At 44.4% G+C, this 19,899-nt stretch overlaps 1 protein-coding gene across 6 annotated transcripts in view; it reads right to left on the bottom strand.

Moving 5' to 3' along the window:
- capn15 (calpain 15) overlaps window positions 1-19,899 on the bottom strand; it is a 316,435-nt gene that overhangs the window by 177,267 nt on the left and 119,269 nt on the right. For 3 of the 6 annotated variants that reach the window (XM_063059439.1, XM_063059437.1, XM_063059436.1), the window contains exon 3: window positions 13,640-13,768. The exons of 2 other annotated variants lie outside the window; for them this stretch is intronic. In XM_063059439.1, coding sequence (XP_062915509.1) covers window positions 13,640-13,752 — 113 coding nt within the window. In that variant the 5' untranslated portion in view covers window positions 13,753-13,768. Of the gene's footprint in view, window positions 1-12,760; window positions 12,857-13,639; window positions 13,769-19,899 lie in introns of those variants that run through there. One more of the 6 variants, XM_063059443.1, reaches the window with a different exon arrangement.

Here is a 19,899-nt window from a genome sequence, read left to right as displayed (position 1 = left end):
AAGTCAACGACAGTAACTCTGATTCTGATTCAGAGCTATTGAAATATTTGCAAAGATTGTACGCTGAACAGCAGCCTCACCACAAACCCCACAGGCTGCTCACGAGTATGAATATTTCTTACTTGAATTATGTTGGACTCTGTCATTGCCGGTGTTAAAGTTCTCCTCAGTCGGTAGGTGCACTCCAAACAGAATAAAATTTCCCTACATAACTATAGATTTCAGGGATATGGGGCAATGCAGAAGAGCGGAGTTAGTAGGGAAGATAATTCACAATCTTGTAGAATGGCTCGGCAGACTTGAAAGGCTGGATTGCCTGCTCACACTCCTATTTCTAATACGTGTAAAACTAATCACAAGCGGACTTCCCCTGGCCCCAAATTTACATCAGTTCCAAAAGTATTGCCAGCCGTGGTCTGTCCTTCATGAATATCTCCCTTTAGATTCATAACACTCCACAGAATCTTGTGGAATGCTTCCGGGAATGAAAAGGTTAATGCACGAGGGGCATTTGATGGCTCCGGGCCTGCACGCGCTGGAGCTTTGAAGAAAGAGGCTCTCACTGAAACCGACCGTATATTGAAAGGCCTAGATAGGGTGGATGTGGGGAGGATGTTTCCTGTAGCGGGGGAGTCTAGGACCAGAGGGACATCCATTTAGAACAGAGACAAGGAGGAATTCTTTTTAAGCCAGAGGGTGGTGAATCTGTGGAATTCATTGCTGCAGACAGCTGTGGAGGCCAGGTCATTGGGTATATCTAAAGTGGAGGTTGATAAGGCTCTGGATTAGTCAGGGTGCCAAAGGATACAGGGAGAAAACAAGAGAATGGCATTGAGAGGGTTAATAAATCAGTTGTGTAGAAAGAGCGGAGCAGACTCAGTGGGCTGAATGGCCTTATTCTGCTCCTGTCTTATGGTCTATTATTGTTGAATCCCCGATTCAGGACAGACTTACTGCCTCAGTACTTGTGTCACGTTAACAGGCCAGCAGCTACTTTGTTCATTCACATGACTTCTACTCAAACCTTAACATTTAAAAAACATTCTCACTTCTTTATCTTTGTGAAGCCTTCCAGAAATCAGCCAGGCTTGATAAATGCTGCCTCGGATTATTGCTTTCCCGAATACTCCCTGATACTTCCTAGATGCGGCACAGTAGCGTGGCATTTAGAATAACGTTTTACAGTGCCAGTGATTGAGGTTCAATTCCTGCCAATGTCTGTAAGAAACCCGTACATTCTCCCCGTGGCCTTGTGGGTTTCCTCCGGGTGCTGAGCTCTCCACCTCCATTCCAAACGTGTACCGGTCAGGGTTAGTAAGTTGTGGACATGCCACATTGCTGCTGGAAGCATGGTGACTCTTGTGGGCTGCCCTCCAGCACATTGTCCGACTGTGTTGCTCGTTGATGCGAATCTCACAATGTTTCGTTATTTCGATGTAGATGTGACAAATAAAGCTCATCTCCATGAAGTTAATCTTTCAATTCCAACATCTGAGTGTCAGAGGTAATGAATTTGCCTCTAATCTTGTGGGTGGTTCCACTATTTTAGTTACTGTACACAGCCCACCTCAAAATCTACAGAGCCTCTCTACTCCCTAAGGATGTATCACAGACTCACGGTAACGTAATAATAATAATAGACCATATTACAGAATAGACCACTCAGCCCATCGAGTCTGTTCCTCCATTCCACCATGACTGATTTATTATCCTTCTGAACCCCTTTCACCTCCCCATAATCTTCGCCACCCTGAATAATCAAGAACCTAGCAACCTCTATTTTAAATATACCCAATGACTTGGCCAGCAAAGCCATCTGTAGCAATGAATTCCACAAATTCACTACCCTCTAGTTAAAGAAATTCCTTCTCATCTCTGTTGTAAAGGAACATCCCTCTATTCTGAAGCTGTGTTGTCTGGTCCTAGACTCCCCCACTACAGAAACATGCTCTCCAAAAACCACTCTATCAAGGCCTTTTAATATTCAATAGGTTTCATTGAAATCACTCGTTATTCTTCTAAAGTCCAGCATGTACAGGCCCAGAGCCATCAAATGCTCCTCATAATTAACCCTTTCATTCCTGGGATTATTCTTCTGAACTGCCTCTGGATCCTCTCCAATGCCTGCTAATCCTTTTTTGGGTAAAGGGGACCAAATCTCCCGACAATACAGTCCAAGTGTGGACTGACCAATGTCTCCATTCACCTGAATGGCTGAGTTCACAATGTCCAGAACAAAGCAACCACTTCATTAGGAACCCATCTGCTTTCGCTATTGACGGCCATTCGACCCATTGTCTCTTTGCCGAGTAACCCCGTCAAATTCAACTTCAACCTCAAAGTTCAAAGTAAAATTTATGATCAGAGTACATACATGTAACATGTCACCACATACAATCCTGAAATTGTTTTTCCCACAGGCACACTCAACTAGTCTACAGAATAGTAACTGTAATCAGGATCAATGACTGAGCAAGAGCACAGAAGACAACAAACAGTGCAAATGCAGATATAAATAAATAGCAATAAATAACAAGAACATGAAATAACAAGATAAAGAGTCCTTAAAGTGAGATCATTGGTTGTGGGAACATCTGAATAAATGTGTGTAATTATCCTCTTTTGTTCAACAGCCTGATGGTTGAGGGGTAGTAACTGGTCTTGAACCTGGTGGTGTGAGTCCTGAGACTCCTGTACCTTCTACCTGATGGTAGCAACAAGTAAAGAGCATGGCCTGGGTGGTGAGGATCGATACTGCTTTTCTATGACAGCATTTCATGTAGATGTGCATAATAGTTGGGAGGACTTTATCTGTGATGTACTGGGCCAAATCCACAACCTTTTGTAGGATTTTCCACTCAAGGGCATTGGTATTCCCATACCAGGCCATAATGCAGCCAGTAAATACACTTTCCACACATGTCTATAGACGTTTGCCAATGTATTTTGATAACGTGCCGAATCTCGACAGATTCCCGAGGACGTAGAGGTGCTGCTGTGCTTTCTTCGCTATTGTATTTATATGATGGATCCAGGACAGATCCTCTGAGACAGTGACACTCAGGAATTTGAAGTTACTGGTCCTTTCCACCTCTGATCCTCCAATGATTACTGGCTCATGGACCTCTGGTTTCCCTCTTCTGAAGTCTACAATCAGTTCCTTGGTCTTACTGACATTGAGTGAGAGGTTGTTGTTATTACACCACTCAGCCAGATTTTCAGTCTCCTTCTGTATGCATGTAGAACTCCAAGTCAGTTCTATTCTCCAGCTCCATGACCACGGCCACAGTTCTGAGGATGCATTTACATACGAATGCTCAGCACATTGTATTGCACTGAACTGCTGCTGCTAAGTTAACAAATTTCACAACACGTGCTGGAGATAATAAACCTGATTCTGATTTGGATTCTGAACCTTGCCCATCACTCCTGTGGACTTACAGCACACTCTGCAGCAAATCACCTTCCAAACGCACAACCTCTGTCATTTGGAAGGACAAAAGTAAAAGGCATAAAGAAGAAAGTCTTTAAATTATTAAGGAGCTGCAATTTCCTGGAGAATGATAAAATCCCCTTGTGCACTGGAAGACAGAGGTCAGTGTGAGGTGACAGCATATTCACTTCAGTAATTACTCCAACCGCTGACAGTGCACCTTCCACACCAGGGAGCCAGTTGCATCACCATCTGGTACGGGGTGGGGGGTGGGGGGAGACTGCAGAGGTTCAGAAGAAGCTGCAGAAAATTGCAAACTCAGTCAGGTCTATCATGGGTACTAACCTCCCCAGCGTCCAGGACACCCTCAAAAAGACAAGCCTCAAAAAAGTGGCATCCATTAATAAGGGTCCCCATCACCCAGGAAGTGCCCTCTCCTCATTGCACCTATCAGGGAGGAGATACAGAAGCCTGAAGACACACACTCAGCGATTCAGGAACAGCTTCTTCCCCTCTGCCATCAGGGAGGAGGTACAGAAGCCTGAAGACACACACTCAGCGATTCAGGAACAGCTTCTTCCCCTCTGCCATCAGGGAGGAGGTACAGGAGTCTGAAGACACACACTCAGCGATTCAGGAACAGCTTCTTCCCCTCTGCCATCAGGGAGGAGGTACAGGAGCCTGAAGACACACACTCAACGATTCAGGAACAGCTTCTTCCCCTCTGCCATCAGGGAGGAGGTACAGGAGTCTGAAGGCACACACTCAACGATTCAGGAACAGCTTCTTCCCCTCTGCCATCAGGGAGGAGGTACAGGAGTCTGAAGACACACACTCAACGATTCAGGAACAGCTTCTTCCCCTCTGCCATCAGGGAGGAGGTACAGGAGCCTGAAGACACACACTCAGCGATTCAGGAACAGCTTCTTCCCCTCTGCCATCAGGGAGGAGGTACAGGAGCCTGAAGACACACACTCAGCGATTCAGGAACAGCTTCTTCCCCTCTGCCATCAGGGAGGAGGTACAGAAGCCTGAAGACACACACTCAGCGATTCAGGAACAGCTTCTTCCCCTCTGCCATCAGGGAGGAGGTACGGGAGTCTGAAGACACACACTCAGCAATTCAGGAACAGCTTCTTCCCCTCTGCCATCAGGGAGGAGGTACAGGAGTCTGAAGACACACACTCAGCGATTCAGGAACAGCTTCTTCCCCTCTGCCATCAGGGAGGAGGTACAGGAGTCTGAAGACACACACTCAGTGATTCAGGAACAGCTTCTTCCCCTCTGCCATCAGGGAGGAGGTACAGCAGCCTGAAGACACACACTCAACGATTCAGGAACAGCTTCTTCCCCTCTGCCATCAGGGAGGAGGTACAGGAGCCTGAAGACACACACTCAGCGATTCAGGAACAGCTTCTTCCCCTCTGCCATCAGGGAGGAGGTACGGGAGTCTGAAGACACACACTCAGCGATTCAGGAACAGCTTCTTCCCCTCTGCCATCAGGGAGGAGGTACAGGAGCCTGAAGACACACACTCAGCGATTCAGGAACAGCTTCTTCCCCTCTGCCATCAAGGAGGAGGTACAGCAGCCTGAAGACACACACTCAGCGATTCAGGAACAGCTTCTTCCCCTCTGCCATCAAGGAGGAGGTACAGCAGCCTGAAGACACACACCCAACGATTCAGGAACAGCTTCTTCCCCTCTGCCATCAGATTTCTGAACAGCCCATGAACTTTGAAGTCTCTCTTCGCACTACTTATTATATATATGTATGTGACTTTTATTGTAATTTATAGCTTTTTAATTTTATGTATTGCAATGTACTGCTGTTGCAAAACAACAAATTTCATATTAAGCAACACACATCAAAGTTGCTGGTGAACGCAGCAGGCCAAGCATCTGCAGAATTCCTGTTGTTTGAATTTCATATTAAACCTGATTCTGATTCTCGGGCTCTGTTTCAGAAGTCTGGTAACACAAGCTTTGCTAAATGTGCTTTCAGCTCTTTTACCAGAGGTTACTAATAAATTCATTAGATCACTACAGTGAGGACAGAGAAGTGGGGAAAAACATACTTAGCATAGCTCAATCAAATGTAGCGGAAGGAATATTTTAATAAGCTTTCAACATCATCAATTGTGATGTTCAATTGCCAATGGATGCATTTACTCAATATTTTGATTGAGGCTGTGTTAAGTGGCACCATGCATATCACAGTCCCACATCCTGCCGCTGGCTTCACTCCGCCTTATATTTTATTCAGATAGGTGAGAGCTTCCCTCAAACCCCTATTTGCACAGGGAATATGTGCACCCTATCATCTACCACTAACAACCAAATTTTTAGAAATCAGAATTGATATCACTGGCATATGTTGGTCGTTTTGTGGCAGCAGTACAACGCAATTCATAGTAATAAGAGCTATAAATTACAATAAATAAATATATACAAAAACACGTGCGCACACAAACTCTCTTTCTCACACACACATTATATACAAGTATATATTAAATTGAATAAGTAGTGCTGAAAGACAGACGGGGAAAATAGTGAGGAAGTGTTAATGGATTCACTATTCATTCAGAAATCTGATGGCGGAGGGGAAGAAGCTGTTACTGAATTATTGAGTGTGTGTCTTCAGACTCCAGTATCTCCTAGAGAAACGGGCATGTCCTGGGTGATGGCGGTCCTTAATGATGGATGCCGCCTTTTTGAGGCATTGGTCTTTGAAGATATTCTCTAAATATTCCAACTAAAAGGTTTCCATCTTCTATAAAAAGAGAGGTTAAAGATGAGCTCGAAATGTCACATGTACACACATACATCAAAACAGAGAAATGCATCATTTGTGTCAATGACCAACACAGTCCGCGGACATGCTGGGGGCAGCTCACAGTGTTGCCATGCTTCTGGCACCAACATGGCATGCCCACAACTCACCCGTATGACTACAGAATGTGGAAGGGAACTGGAGTTCCAGGAGTAAATCCACGGACACAGGGAAAATGTACAGACAGTTCAAAGTAATTTATTATCAAAATCCGCATATGTCACAATATCCTACCCTGAGATTAATTTTCTTTCAGCATTCACATTAGAAAAACAAATACAATGAAATCAGTGAAAAGCTACAACGACTGGCAAACAAATTGAATGCTGATCTTACCACAGGCACTATAAAGTATAACGCTAACCACGCTGCTTTCGTGCTGCCAATACTGACCACAATACTGATCAAATTAATGATTTAAAGACAAATTCACTTCAGATCCCTTCGGTACAAGATATAACTGTGGGCTAATGCAATTACTGCTGCCCAACAACTTAATCAGATTGGGAGGAGTGTGTCGAACAGATGTTACCATGTTAATCAAACGTGGTGTCTGATGCCTGGGTCCCAAGGGGCAGTGATGTGACAGTCAAAGATTACAGAAAGCTTCAGGGACCATCCCAACCAGACTCAGAAAGCTCTCCAGAAAGAATAATTTTTAACATCTTACAGGACCAGGATACAGGCTCAAAATCCAATTAGACCATGTAGATCATTAACTAAGGACCTCTGCCCACCTTTGAGCCCTGAAGATTAAAATAATCCCCCCATGGGAAGAAATTAGCTATGAACAGATCTAAAAGAGACGCGCTTGAAAAGGCCTGGGCTTTACCTCAGCAGTTCGAGAGAGGTCACCAGACCTCCCACAGCAAACAACTGCTTCCTCTGTAGATATGCAACAAGCTCTGACACAAGCACAGAGCACAGAGCACTGAATCTATAGTACATACTCTGAAATGGACAACTGATCATAGAAATTGCAAACCCTACAGAAAAACAAGTAAACATCACAATGAATCAGAATCAGGTTTATTATCACTGGCATGTGACGTGAAATTTGTTAACTTAGCAGTAACAGTTCAATGCAATACATAATCTAGCAGAGAGAAAAATAATAAATAAAAGCTGTTCCTAAATCACTGAGTGTGTGCCTTCAGGCTTCTGTACCTCCTACCTGATGGTAACAGTGAGAAAAAGGCATGCCCTGGGTACTGGAGGTCCTTAATAATGGACGCTGCCTTTCTGAGACACCGCTCCCTGAAGATGTCCTGGGTACTTTGTAGGCTAGTACCCAAGATGGAGCTGACTAGATTTACAACCTTCTGCAGCTTCTTTCGGTCTGATGCAGTAGCCCCTCCATACCAGACAGTGATGCAGCCTGTCAGAATGCTCTCCACGGTATAACTATAGAAGTTTTTGAGTGTATTTGTTGACATGCCAAATCTCTTCAAACTCCTAATAAAGTATAGCCGCTGTCTTGCCTTCTTTATAACTACATCGATATGTTGGGACCGGGTTAGATCCTCAGAGATCTTGACACCCAGGAACTTGAATCTGCTCACTCTCTCCACTTCTGATCTCTCTATGAGGATTGGTATGTGTTCTTTCGTCTTACCCTTCCTGAACTCCACAATCAGCTCTTTCGTCTTACTGACGTTGAGTGCCAGGTTGTTGCTGCAGCACCATTCCACTAGTTGACATATCTCACTCCTGTACACCCTCTCTTCACCACCTGAGATTCCACCAACAATGGTTGTATCGTCAGCAAATTTATAGATGTTATTTGAGCTATGCCTAGCCACACAGTCATGTGTATACAGAGAGTAGAGCAGTGGGCTAAGCACACACCCCTGAGGTGTGCCAGTGTTGATTGTCAGCGAGGAGGATATGTTATCACCAATCTGCACAGATTGTGGTCTTCCGGTTAGGAAGTCGAGGATCCAATTGCAGAGGGAGGTACAGAGGCCCAGATTCTGCAACTTCTCAATCAGGATTGTGGGAATGAATATCTTCCATTACATGGAACATAGAATAATACAGGCCCCTCAGCCCACAATGCCGTGCCAAACTTTTAACTGATTCCAAGATCAATCTAATCCTACCCTCCCACAGAGCTCTCCATTTTTCCATTACCTATCTAAGACTTTCTTAAATATCCACAGTCTGCTTCTATCACCATCCCTGATAGGGTATTCTACACACCCACCACTCTCTATGTAAAAAAAAACTACCTCTGATATCCTACAGGAGATAGGAGCAGAGTGAGGCCATTCAGCCCACTGATTCTGTTCTAACATTCCACCATGGCTGATTTATTATCCCTCTCAACCCCATTGCCCTGCCTTCTCCTTGTAACCTTTGACACCCTGACTAATCAAGAACCTATGAACCTCCACTTTAAATATACCCAATGACGGCGTCCACAGCTGTCTGTGGCAATGAATTTCATAGATTCTCCATTCTCTGGGTAAAGAAATTCTTCCTCATTTCTGTTCTAAAGGGATGCCCTTGTATTCTGAGGCTGTGTCCTCTGGTCCTAGACTCCACAACCACAGTAAACATCCACTTTCCATCCACTCTATCCAGGCTTTTCAATATTCAATAGGTTTCAATAAGATCCCTCCTCATTCCTCTGAACCCCTGCGCGTACAAGCCCAGAGCCATCAAACGCTCCACATACAATAACCCTCTCAATCCCAGGATCATTCTTGTAAACTTCCTCTAGACCCTCTCCACTGTACTTCCCTCAAAATAATGCCCTCTCATATTAACCATTTCCACCCTGGGGAAAAAACTGCTGCCTGTCTACTCTATCCATGCTTTTTATCATCTTGTAGAATTCTATCAAGTCATCTCTCATCCTCCTTCACTCCAAAGAGAAAAGCCCTATCTCACTCAGCCTATCCTCATAAGACACGCTCTCTAATCCAGGCAGATTCCTGATAATTCTCCTCTGCACCTTCTCTAAAGCTTCCACATCCTTCCTGTAGTAAGCGACCAGACCGGAACACAATACTCCAAGTGTAGTCTAACCAGAGTTTTATAACATTACCTCGCTGCTCTTGAACTCAATCCTCTGACTAATGAAGGCCAACACACCATACGCCTTCTTAACCATCATATCAACTTACAACTTTGAGGCGTCAATGGACGTGGACTCTAATATTAAGTAATAGAGCACTACAGCACAGAAACGGGCCATTTGGCCCATCTAGTCCACGTCAATCTACTATTCTGATGTTTAGGGCTGAGGTATTTGTCTCAGGATGTTCTCAGGAGCAGTCTTGATGAAGGGTCTCGGCCCAAAACGTCGAATGTTTATTCATTTCCATAGATGCTGCCTGGCCTGCTGAGTTCCTCCAGCAGTATGTGTGTATGTGTGTTTCATTGAATGTTTCGAGGTACGCATAACAAATAAAGCTAATCTTCTCTTTAAACCTAGATCTTTGACCGAGTGCTTATTTATTATTATTATTATCTTTTCCTCATTTCATCCTTTGCATGTTGGTAGTTTGTCCATCCAGTTGGAGTGGTCTTTCACTGATTCTATTATGGTTTACTGTGTATGCTTGCAAGAAAATGAATCTCAGGGAAGTATATGGTGACATATATGTACTTTGATAATAAATTTACTTTGAATTTTGAAATTTTTAAGTGTTTGGCCTTTCGTCCTACCACCTCTATCACTGGTTGGGCAGCTTGGATATTTTATAAGGTTGAAGCTCCAATATAAGTACAAGATTTCACTGTTAGACCGAATATTGATTACATTTTCCATTGTGGAAGGTAAGGGCACTGACCCTTCTCCGAGCAGTTAACACATCAAAGGAAAGAAGCAATGCATTTGCAATCACTGAGGACAGTCCTGGGTTACAGCCAGAGGGATTCCAGGACATGGGACTGGTCAGAGTTTTGAAATTCATGTCATGAACAATGAACAAAATAAAACAAAACCATACTCACTGCTTAAATGTTGTGATATTTGGAACGTAAGGATGTCAGGCCAGATGTGTTGTAGAAAGCACCCTAACAAGTGGTATGGAAACTGCACTGCAGCGGACTACAACGGGTAGTCAAGCCTGTCCAACACATCACCGGCACCAGCCCACCCACCATCAGGGACATAGATACAGAAAGGTGCCGGAAAAGGGCCAGTAACATCACAAGTGACCTCACCCACCCTGCTCATGGACTGTTCATCCCACTCCCATCAGGGTGGAGGCTACGTAGCATTCACACCAGTACCAACAGACTCAAAAATAGTTACTTTCCCAAAGCAGTGAGGCTGATCAACACCTCCACACCCCCAACCACCACTACTTTATCATTTCCTGTCAGTCACTTTATGTAGACTCTCCTGTGCCTAGTGTCACCTCAGTCCATTGATAGAAGCTATCTTATGTATTTAAATTCATTCTATTTTTTTTATTACAGTGTTCTTTATTTTACTGTGTTTTTCTGTGCTGCCTCAGACCCGGAGTAACAATTATTTTGTTCTCCTTTACACCCGTGTCCTGGAAATGACATTAATCAATCTTGAACCTTGTACCTTAACCCTTTAAACAACTGAAGCCATCACTGGTAAGAGGAATTAGATGCTGGCACATAAATATCCTCCCACCAGTAATAGGTTTACCTTCCCACGTAATTCTTTTCTTCCACTCAAACCATCTCTTTCCATTGTCTAAAACAAACAAGACAGAATCTGCAGATGCTGGAAATCCGAGCAACACACACAAAATGCTGGGGGAACTCAGCAGGCCGGGCAGCATCTATGGAGAAAAGTACAGTCGATGTTTTGGGCCGGGACCCTTCGGCAGGACTGGAGAAGGGTCCTGCTGCAGGGTTTCGGCCCGGAAGGTCGACTGTACTTTTTTCCATAGATACTACCTGGTCTGTTGAGCTCCCCCAGCATTCTGTGTGTGTTTCCATTTTCTGCTAGCTCTATACACCTTCCAGTCCTTTGGAGGAACTAAATTTTTCCCTTTAAAATAATTCACGGACTTTGCCCGAGAATAGTTTTATCTTACAGGTAAGATGTAATCACACTAAAGAGAGAGCAGGAGAGTCTTAGGGACCTGTAACTATGTAGAATGTTTGGTTGGGTTAGGATTGCCTTCTTTGGAGTCAAAGACACCGAGAGGTACCTTAACTAAGGTAGGCGAAAGGGAAGAGTAAAGGTTGATCAGTGAGACCAGGTGAGCGGGAAGGAAGGTGTGTGTGGGTGGGTGGGGGAGATAGGGGGTGAAGTGAGAAGCTGGGGGTGATAGGTGGAAGAGATAAAGGGCTGAAGAAGAAGGAATCTGATAGGAGAGGAGCGTGGACCATCGGAGAATGGAAGGAGAAGGGAACCAGAGGGAGGTGATGGGCAGGTGAGGAGAAGAGAAGGGAACTAGAATAAGGAATGGAAAAAGAGTAAGTGGGGGAGGGTTAGTGATTACCAGACGTTAGAGAAATTGATGTTCATGCCATCAGGTTGGAGCCTACCCAGACAGAATATGAGGTGTTGCTTCTCCAACCTGAATGTGACATGTTCTCACAAGCAAAACGTACAATGCAGGATTCTGCATTAAACTGCATCCTCCGTCTCCCTGCCCACCATGGATAAACCTCACAGGATCTCTACTCCTAGGCAACAATAAACATTGAAGAATAGGCTACAAATTCTGGCACTGTGTACAGAGGATGTATCCTTTACCAATTCTCTCATCCTCACCTGCCCATCACCACACTCTTGATTAGTCAGGGTGCCTCAGGTTACAGGGAGAAAGCAGGAGAATGGGGTTGAGAGGGATAATAATCAGCCATGATGGAATGGTGGACTTGGATCGATGGGCCAAATGGCCTAATTCTGCTCCTATGTTTTATGGTTTTATGGACCTGGCCGCACATGTAACCTTGAGGAGAAAGCTAACAGAGGAAAGGAAACTGAAAGGAGGGAGTGTTCACAGGAGTGTGAAATAGCAATTACTGCCTGCTGACCCCGGTCCATCACCAAGCAGGTCCCAGAGGAGCCGTCGTACGGCCTTGCTCTTGCACAATGGTGCTGATATTTCAGGTTTAATCTGCTGTTTAGAATGGTCAATAGCTGGTGCTGGAGGAGGAGGGCAAAAATCACTGAATCACAACTCACAGGATGAATAAAACCAGAGGATTGAAGGCTTTATTAAATCTGTAATCCAGTCTTCCCTGTATTGTGCTACTGTGTACAGAAGATTATCTTTAAAGAGCACAAATCACAGACTAACAGTGTTTGTCTCTTCAAAAGTGATTCTCCTATCTGTTGAGAAGGTAACGTGCATTTTCACAGAATATTTAATGTGGAGTTGTTTCAGAAACAAAAGTGAACAGCAGGATTTAATTTTACATTTCAATGCAGAAATACTACTGTGGGCTTTTGATGGATTACTTCGAGCAAAGACAACCAATTCCCTCAAGATATGAGGAAAAGTTGCAAAGGGTTGTAAACTCAGCCAGCCCCATTATGGGTCCTACCTTCTCCACCATCGAGGACGGCTTCAAACGGTGCTGCCTTAAGTAGGCAACGTTGATTTGATCACTGAGGACCCTCACCATCCAGGCCGTGCCCACTTCTCATTGCCACCATCAGGGAGGAGGTACAGGAGCCTGAAGGCAACATTCAACAGCTCAGGAAGAGCTCCTTTCCTCCACTATCAGATTTATAGATGGGTCATGAACGCTGCCTCACTATTTGCAGCTTATTTATTTTTATTTGTAACTTACAGTAACAATTTTATGTATTGCACTGTACTGCTGCCACAAAAGAACAAATTTCATGAGATATTAGTTTTAATAAACCTGACTCTGAGTTCCCTTCAGCACCATCACAATTGACTAACCCTGACTGCTTGGTGTCTGGAATGTGGGAGGAAACAAGATCAGCCGGAGGAGATGCCCGCGGTCATGGTGAGAGCGGACGAACTCTCACATACAGCGGTGGGAATTGAACCTCGATCGCTGGCGCTGTAACACGTTGCGCTGAACGCTATGCTACCAGGCTGAATGACGATGACTGGTGGTAGGATTTGAGGAAGTCGTCAGGAGGTTGTGATTTAGTCAGACTGTATTGCAATGAGGGCAAGTTCTCTGGTTCTGTTAGTGACTGCTGCTGCACTCAGTCTGTCGGACTGTCTTTGTGTCTTGGTCTGCCACCTCAGCCCGGCTGTGTGAAATTTCAGTAAGTTATGTGTGTACTTTCTCAGCGTCTGCTGTCTGTGCATCTCTGCACAGCTAGCCAATAGTTTATTGATGAATTGGCTGAAGATGATTGGGCCAGGACACTGGCATGAGGAACTCGTGCAGGAATACCTGGGAGCTGGGATGATTCACATCCTACAACCACAACCTTCTCACCTCCCAGTATGTATCAGAACATGCCCTCTTCTCATTGCTGTCATCAGGGAGGAGGTACAGGAGCCTGAAAGCACCACTCTGCCATTCAGGAACAGCTTCTTCCCATCTGCCATCAGATTTCTGAATAGCCTATGAAATATATATATATTTCTTTTTATAATTTATAATATATTTTTTGCTTGGCACTATACTGCTACAAAACAATAAATAAAATTGAATTGAATTGACTTTATTTCTTACAACCTTCACATACACGAGGAGTAAAAATCTTTATCTTATGTCTGCATCTAAATGTGCAATGTGCAATCATAGTAATTTATAATAAATAGAACAGTCAGTGACATATTTCCTGACACATGATAAAGTTGATTCTGATTTTGATCAACTATTATTTGGTTATTGTTCCAAAGAAGCCCTTGCTATGTTTTACCATATTAAAGATACTATACTATATAAACGTCACTTTTGTTAACTGGTGAACTTGAAAAAGATTACACTCGCTTTACTTGTCACATGTAAGTCAAAACATACAGTGAAATGCATCATTTGTATCAACGACCAACAGACTACGAGGATGAAGTCCTGATGAAGGGTCTCGGTCTGAAATGTCGACTGGACTCTTTTCTATCGGTGCTGCCTGGCCTGCTGAGTTCCTCCAGCATTTTGAGTGTGTTGCTCGGACTTCCAGCATCTGCAGATTTTCTCTTGTTTGTGATTAGACGCTCCAAGGATGTGCTGGGGGTAGCCCGCAAGTATCAACATTCTTCCAGCACCAACATAACATGCCCTCAACTTGCTAACCCCGACCCACGTCTATGGAATGTGGGGGGAACTGGAGCACCCAGAGGAAATCCACATGACCGTAGGGAGGATGTACAAGCTCCTTACGGACTGGTGGGAATCAAACCCCAATCAGTGATCAATGGTGCTGTAAAGCGTTGGGCTGGCCGCTATGCTACCCTGTTGTCCTGTATGATGTCTCGTAAATGCTTAACGGTGGGTATACTTAAAGCAGAAGATTGACAGGTTCTTTATTAGTCAGGATGTCTAAGGTTACGGGGAGAAGACAGGAGAATAGGGTTGAGAGAGATAATAGATCAGCCGTGATGGAATAGCAGAGCAGACTCGATGGGCTGAATGGCCTCGCCCTGCCCCCATGTCTGTTGGTCTTATAAGATACATCATTCAGACTGAAGACTCTTTGCTTTCAATCCCCCTTCCCAAAAACGACACGGCCTTCTCCTGACCCACACTCTAACTAAAGGTCTACTCCTTTGCAAGAACATTATTCACCAACCCCAAAACTATTAATCTCCCTTATATCGAGAGCATTCTAACAGGCTGCACAGAGTTCTCAGTATTGCCTGCTTTAATAAATAACTACATTTACTAATGGTTCCCGGTAGGGAGGAGGTGGATTTTAAACGCTGATAATGTGAACATGACGTCATTCAGCTTCACTGAGGGGTGGGAAGGAATGAGGGGACAGGAACTGAGGAGGCAGCCAGCATAAACATGCATGATGAGGGCAGAAAGTGCAAGGCAGACACAGGACAGATGTAGAATGTATACGTAGGTGTAGGATAAATGGTGGGAGGAGAGATCGATGGTCTGAGAGAACAGAGGGACACTAATGGACACAGAAGCCAAAGACAGCACCTGCTTCACCCTGTCATTCCACTGTCACAAAGCTTCCCCTTCCTTTCAGACTGTGCCCTGATGTTTGACAATACAAAACTCAAACTGCAGTTTGCCAGTGTGTCACCACTTTGATCCGTCTGCACTCTTACAGCGTTCCGTCAGGAGTCTCTGTATGCGCTCCACGTGGAGCGCATGGACTGTCTGTAAGGAGTCTCTGTACGTGCTCCCCGTGGAACGCACGGGCTTTCCCCGGGTGGTCTGGTCTCCTCCCGCAAAGACGCACCGGCTACATTAATTAGTTGTAAATTGTCCTGTGATTAAGTTAGGGGTAATGGAGTTTGTCGGGGACTGCTGGGGCAGCGTAGTTCAAATGGCCAAGAGGACCCACTCCATGTTGTGTCGCTAAATAATAAATGAGTAAATACGGATTCATTTTAATTATATCCTTCCACAACCTATGGATTCATGTTAAAGAACTCTACAACTCAAGTCTTCAGTTTGTACATATGCATTATTCATTATTTTTATTTGCTTTTTTGCATTTGCACAATTTGTTGTCTTTCGCAGACTAGTTGTTTGTCCGTCTTTGTGTGTAGGTTTTCACTGATTCTATTGTGTTTCTTTGTTCTACTGTGAATGCCCCCAAGAAATGTATCTCAGAGTTGTATATGGCGACAAATAGGGACTTTGATAATAAATTTCCTTTGAACTTTAAGTTGTGTTTGTGCTTTTACTGTGAATGCTGTTTATCTGATGTTTGGTACCCTTGAGTAAGTTTCTCACTGGACGTGCTCACACACGTAGACAGATAAAGATAAGCTGAGACCTGATGAAGCATCTCTTCCCGAAACATCAACTGTTTATTCATCGCCATATACGCTGCCTGACCTGCTGATTTCCTCCAGCATTTTGTATGTGTTGCTAAAGACTGGCTTCATTTGTCACATGTACATACAGTGAAATGCGTTATTTTGTGTCCATAACCAATAGAGTGTGAGGTTGCGTTAGGAGCAGCCTGCAAGTATCATCGTGCTTCCAGCACCAACATAGCACACCCACAATTTACTAATCCCAACCCATAGGTGTGTGGAATGTGGGAGGAAACCCATTCGGTCATGGGGAGGATGTACACACTCCATACAGACAGACAGCGGCAGGAATTGAACCCTGACCTTACAGCTGATGGTAACGTGTTGCACTATCTGCTACGCCATCACACTGCCCCTAGATTATTACAACTATTCACCAGATCACACAACAAGTGTCGCCGAATATTTCCAGAATTTTAGACTTTCACTTTTGTAAGTCAGTTCCCATAATGAGCTGGCTATCCTAAACATAAGGAGCACCTTCATTACATCCGTTTTGCCAGCCATGATGTCCTGGGTGTAGGACATTTTAAAAACACTTCCCATTTCCACATCAGCTCCCGAACCCAGCTGTGAAACAAGGGTTGGGCATGGTGCTAGCAACCTCACCTCAGAGCTACAGAAACTCCAGAGACCTCATCCTTGAGAGAGGACGGATCTTCACCAAGAAGACGTCTGAAGTTGTGTGGTGAAAGCAGACGCCACAGAGCTGATCAACTTTTGGCCCAGGCCTGAGGACACTGGTGACCTGCTGTCGGTGGCCTACGCCCCAGTAGGGGTGAAGGGCTTAAGAAAAAGAATGTCCACATTGACATGTCTCCCACAGCCTTCTCTACTGCAAAGACGTGGCTAAAAGTTAATTAGATGAACATCATCTCAACTTCTGCCTCGGTAGTCTTCAACCCAACGGCAAGAATATCGAATTCTCAAATTTCTGGTAATCACTTCTCTGTAACTCCATCTTCACCATTATTCCATTGGTCCATCACCCACCCTCTCCATCGGGTCCCGTGACCCACACATTCCTCCCTCTGGTTCCCCTCTCCACCTCCTTTCCTTTATTCCATGGTCCATTGTGATCCCATCAGATTTCATCTTCTTCAGCTCTTTGTTATTACCGTCTGTCATATCTCCCTCAACTGCTTGTCACCAACCTCCCCCTCAAATGGATCCACCTACCACCTGCCAGCTTTCACTCACTCTTTCCCCACCATTTCAGACCAACTATCTCCCCTCTTCCTTTCCAGACAGAAACAGAATCAGGTTTATTATTACTGACATATGTTGTGAGATCTGATGTTTGTAGCAGCAGTACACTACAATACATTAAAAAACCATTAAAAATATACAAAATAAAACAAGTAGTGGAAAAAGAGAGCAAACTGTGAGGTCATGTTCACTGCCCATTCAGAAATCTGATGGCAGAGGGGAAGAAGCTGTTCCTGAAATGTTCAGTGTGTGTCTTCAGGCTCCTGTACCTCCCCCCTGATTGTAGCAATGAGGGGAGGCCACGTCCTTGATGGTGAGGGTCTTAATGATGGATACCGCCTTCTTGAGGCTTCACCTTTTGAAGATGCCCTCAAGAGGTCAGAAGGATAGTGCCCATGATGGAGCTGGCTGAGTTACAACCCCCAGAAGCCTCTTCCGACCCTGTGCTGTGGCCCCTCCATACCAGACAGCGAAGCAAACAGTCAGAACGCTCTCCACAAAACATCTACAGAAATTTGCTGGAGTCTTTGGTAATAAACCAAATCTCCTCAAACTCCTACTGAACACAGTCATTGGCATGCCTTCTTGCAAATGCATCAATGTATTGGTCTCAGGAAGATCTTCAGACCAAGGAACTCGAACTGCTCACACTTTCCACTAGTGACCCCTCGATGTGCCACAGAGGCTCTTCGGCCCAAATCATCCATGCTGATCAAAGTGCCCACCCAAGCTAGTCCCATTTGCCTGTATCTGTCCCACATCCCTTTACATCTTTGCTACTCTTTTCCCTTAGAAACATTTCTTTAAATACTGGAATAATATTTGCCTCTACCATCTCCTCTGGTAGCTCATTCCATAATCTCATCTCCCACCCCTCAGAGAGCTGTTAAATCTTTCCTCTTTCACATTAAACGAAAGAATGTGCTGACATTGGAGAGGGTTCAGAGAGGGGGTTATGACAATGTTTCTGGGAATGAAAGGGTTATCGTATGAGCAGCGTTTGAAGGCCCTCGCTGGAATTTAGAAGAATGAGACTGGATCACATTGAAATCTATCGAATGTTGAAAGGCCTCGATAGAGTGGATACGAAGAGGATGTTTCCTTTGGTAGGCAAGTATGGGACCACAGCGTCAAAATAGAGGGATGTCTATTTAGAACAGAGATGAGGACTAATTTATTTAACCGGGGATAGAGAATCTGTGGAATTCGTTGCCACAGGTGGTTGTAAAGCCAGCTCATTGTGTGCATTTAAGGCAGAGGTTGATAGGTTGTTGATGAGTCAGGGCGTGAAAGGTTACAGAGAGAAGGCAGGAGAATGAGATTGAGAGGGAAATGGATCAGCCCTGATTCAAATGGCGGAACAGACTTGTTGGGCTGAATGGCTGAATTCTGCTCCTATGTCTCATGGTCTTTTGGTCTTAATTGGCAGATGGTGATCAGACAACAGAGGGAGCTGAGTCACTGCTGAGGCTGACTGCCAATTTTCACCATCGATTTCCCCCCGAAGCTTCTTCCACTTCGGAGTGGCAGCTCGATGAAGTAACTAGGCCAAGAAAACATCTGTTCAGGACTGAATCCAGCATATCTGCCTGCTGATTAAGCACTTTGGCATTCCATGTGACCGTAACATCAAAGCATCTTGCCAATCAATTGTTAGAGCAAAAACAATAGCGTTGCCACCATGTACTCCCCTTACATCAGTGTAAGACACTACCTCAGTGTGTAGGCTGGGAGCTGCCTACCTCAAAACAGTCACAGAGCACTACAGAACAGAAACAGGCCCTTTGGCCCATCTAGTCTGTGTCATACTGTTGTTCTGCCTATTCCCACTAATGTACACCCGGACCATACCCCTCCATATCCCTCCCATCCATGCGCTTATCCAAACTGCTCTAAACGTTGCAATGATCCACCATTTGTGCTGGCAGCTCGTTCCACACTCTCACCACCCTCTGAGTGAAGATGTTCCACCTCAGGCTCCCCTTAAATATTTCACTTTTCACTCTTAACCTATGACCTCTAGTTCGCTAGAAAATGAACCTCAGGGTTGCATATTGTGACATTTATTTATTTTGATAATAAATTTGCTTTGAGATTTGAGGTAGGCAACCAGAACTGCACGATCCCACACTCAGAATTTGACCTCACCAACATCTTACACAACTCTCGATCTTTAGAAAACTGTCTCACACCTCACGTGCTGTCACCTGGCCTCTGGTATGGACCATTCCATTTCAAAGCCTCTGTAGCATGAAATTCATTCATCACCAGCACCACTGTTCAAAGTTCAAAGGAAATTTATTATCCAAGAACATGAACGACATCATATACAACCCTAAGATTCATTTTCTTGTGAGCATACGTATTAAATCCATAATAGAATAATAACCATAACAGAATCAGTGAAAAACCTGGGTGTTCAACCACTGTGTAAAAGACAACAAACTTGCAAATACAAAAATAAAGAAATAATAATAACAATAATAAATAAATAAGCAATAAATATCAAGAACATGAGATGTAGAGTCTTTGAAAGTGAAT

This window comes from Mobula hypostoma, chromosome 9 (assembly GCF_963921235.1).
Source record: "Mobula hypostoma chromosome 9, sMobHyp1.1, whole genome shotgun sequence".
In the NCBI taxonomy this organism is placed as follows: Eukaryota; Metazoa; Chordata; class Chondrichthyes; order Myliobatiformes; family Myliobatidae; genus Mobula; species Mobula hypostoma.
This window is presented reverse-complemented; position numbering and strand designations above follow the sequence as displayed.